Source organism: Accipiter gentilis, chromosome 19 (genome assembly GCF_929443795.1).
Source record: "Accipiter gentilis chromosome 19, bAccGen1.1, whole genome shotgun sequence".
Taxonomy (NCBI): Eukaryota; Metazoa; Chordata; class Aves; order Accipitriformes; family Accipitridae; genus Astur; species Astur gentilis.
Window position 1 is genome coordinate 5,894,757 of NC_064898.1, and position 2,549 is coordinate 5,897,305.

The window sequence follows — 2,549 nt, forward strand, 5'->3', positions numbered from 1 at the left end:
GGGGGGGGGCGGGGAGGAGCGGGGGGGGCGGTCGCCCCCCCCGCTCCTCCCCGCCCCCCCCCCCCCCCTTCCCGCGCTCGCGGCGGGAGGCACCTGCGCAGGCGCGCGCGCACGAGGCGAGGCCCCCCCCCCCCCCCCCTTCAACACACACACCCCGCGCGCGCGCGCGCGCGGAGGGGGGGGGGGCGGCGGCGCGCACCTGCGCTGCGCCCTCGGCCTCGCGCCGCGCCGTGAGGGGCGGCCGGTCGGTCCCGTCTGCCGCCTTGAAGGGACCACGGCGACCCCTCTGCTTCTTCCTCATCCTCTTCCTCTTCCTTCCTTCTTCCTTCCTCCGACCCGCCGGGGGAAAGCCCAGGTGACCGCCGCCGGGGTTGCGTGGCGTGTGTGTGTGTGTGTGTGCGTGCGTGCGTGTCCGCGTCGAGTTTGTAAGTTCTCAGAGGATATCGGCCTCCCCCCCCCCCCCCCCCCAGCCCAGGTTTCCTCACAGGGGGTCGGTGAAGGATATCACCCCCCTCCCCCCATACTTGCCGCTCCCTCCGTGACCAAAAATAATCCTACTTTGAAATCGTGGCTGCTGAATAACGGGGTTTACACCACCCCACAGTCGGCCCCCACCCCAAATTACAGCTCTTGGGGGGTGGGGGGGGGGGGCGTTTAGCTTTTTTATGGGCTCCCTCCCATGCCTGTGCTTTTTTCCCTATGCAGGTGAAGGGAATTACCGTTGGGATCACTCAGCCTCTGTATGTCGGTCCCTTGGCAGATAATCTCGGGCAGTTTTAAATATTTCCCCCCTTCTGGTTTTGGGTTTGGTTTGTTGTTTGTTTGGGGGTTTTTTTGTCACATTTATGTAACAAGTGCCTGCCTGCACATTAGATTGGTGTTACCGTCTAGGGCGTTGCATGCTCTGGGGGTGCTGTATCCAGTGCTGTGTCTGAACATTAAAAAAAATATCTTTCCGTTGAAGAAGACAGGGGTTAAAATGAATGAAGATCTGAAGGTTAATTTGAGCTGGCTGCCCCAGGATCATGTAGAAGCCAGCTCTACCGAGAATGCCTCAGCCGCAGGCTCCTCCCTGGTTCCTGTCGTAGACCCAGAGCCAGAGCTTTTGGTAAACCCCTGGGACATTGTCTTGTGTACTTCAGGGACCCTTATCTCCTGCGAAAATGCCATTGTGGTTCTTATCATTTTCCATAATCCCAGTCTTCGCGCCCCTATGTTCCTCCTGATAGGCAGCCTGGCGCTGGCAGATCTCTTAGCGGGCATTGGATTGATCATCAATTTCGTTTTTGCATACCTTCTGCAATCAGAAGCTACAAAACTGGTTACGATTGGACTGATTGTTGCCTCTTTCTCAGCATCTGTCGGCAGCTTGCTAGCTATTACTGTTGATCGTTACCTCTCCCTGTATTACGCTTTGACTTACAATTCAGAGAGGACTGTCACTTTTACCTATGTCATGCTTATATTGCTCTGGGGAGCATCTATCTGTATTGGACTGCTGCCTGTAATGGGCTGGAACTGCCTCAGAGATGAATCCACCTGCAGTGTTATCAGACCACTCACTAAAAATAATGCAGCTGTCCTTTCGGTCTCTTTCTTGCTTATGTTTGCCCTCATGCTGCAGCTCTACATTCAAATCTGTAAAATCGTGATGCGCCATGCCCATCAGATTGCCTTGCAACACCATTTCCTGGCCACTTCCCACTATGTGACCACCCGAAAAGGAGTGTCTACTTTGGCCATTATTTTGGGGACTTTTGCTGCTTGCTGGATGCCTTTTACGCTCTATTCTTTAATAGCAGATTACACTTACCCTTCTATATACACCTATGCCACCCTCCTGCCAGCTACCTACAATTCCATCATCAATCCTGTAATATATGCTTTTAGAAACCAGGAGATACAGAAAGCACTTTGGCTCATCTGTTGTGGCTGTATTCCATCTAACCTGTCTCAGAGAGCAAGATCACCCAGTGATGTCTGATTGGCAGCTAGGAGGACACTCCTTAACATGTTACTTTCCAGACCTTCTTGCAATGCTGTTTTTGGTTTAGATGCATTCATTAAATGGTGTGTGATGGGTTCATATAAAAACCACAGGATGCACTGATGTTTTGTAAACAGAAAACCCCAGTGACCAAAATGAATCAAGTGGTTTAAGGGAGATTTCCAAAATCAAAATAACCAGTGTTCTTACAGATTTATAATGTTGCTCAGGGTCCTTTTGTTATATTACCCAGACTTTGCCATGTTTGCCATAATTTTACATTGTTTGCTAATTAAAATTAGATTGAAACAGCATACCTCCTTTGAAATTGTTTATGTGATTGAGTTTAGTCATACTGCATGTTACAGTCTGTTGTCAGGATATTTTTTCCCCTCTAATTCTTTCTGAAACAGGAGAAAAAAAAAAAAAAAAAGAAAACTCAAGTCCTGTTACCCCATTTGTATGTCATCAGAATACTCTTCAAAATAATGGCCAATTGTACTGATTTATATGGTATTTATTGCAATAATCTCAGTGCAACAAATTTGCTCTAAGTAAGGAA

The 2,549-nt window shown here is 50.0% G+C and overlaps 1 protein-coding gene across 2 annotated transcripts; it reads left to right on the forward strand.

Moving 5' to 3' along the window:
• The first annotated feature begins 219 nt into the window (after positions 1–219).
• Positions 220–2,294, forward strand: GPR12 (G protein-coupled receptor 12). 2 transcript variants are annotated; one of them, XM_049823191.1, is made up of 2 exons: positions 220–355; positions 965–2,294. In XM_049823191.1, exon 2 carries the CDS (start codon positions 980–982, stop codon positions 1,982–1,984), a length of 1,005 nt encoding a protein of 334 aa, XP_049679148.1. In that variant the 5' UTR covers positions 220–355; positions 965–979; the 3' UTR covers positions 1,985–2,294. The 2 variants fall into 2 exon arrangements, with proteins under 2 accessions (XP_049679148.1, XP_049679147.1); XM_049823190.1 differs by having other exon boundaries at positions 968–2,294.
• The last annotated feature ends 255 nt before the right edge of the window (positions 2,295–2,549 follow it).

Bases quoted from the DNA above. Each gene is read 5' to 3' on its own strand.
- GPR12 (XM_049823191.1), top strand. From the start codon at position 980: ATGAATGAAGATCTGAAGGTTAATTTGAGCTGGCTGCCCCAGGATCAT.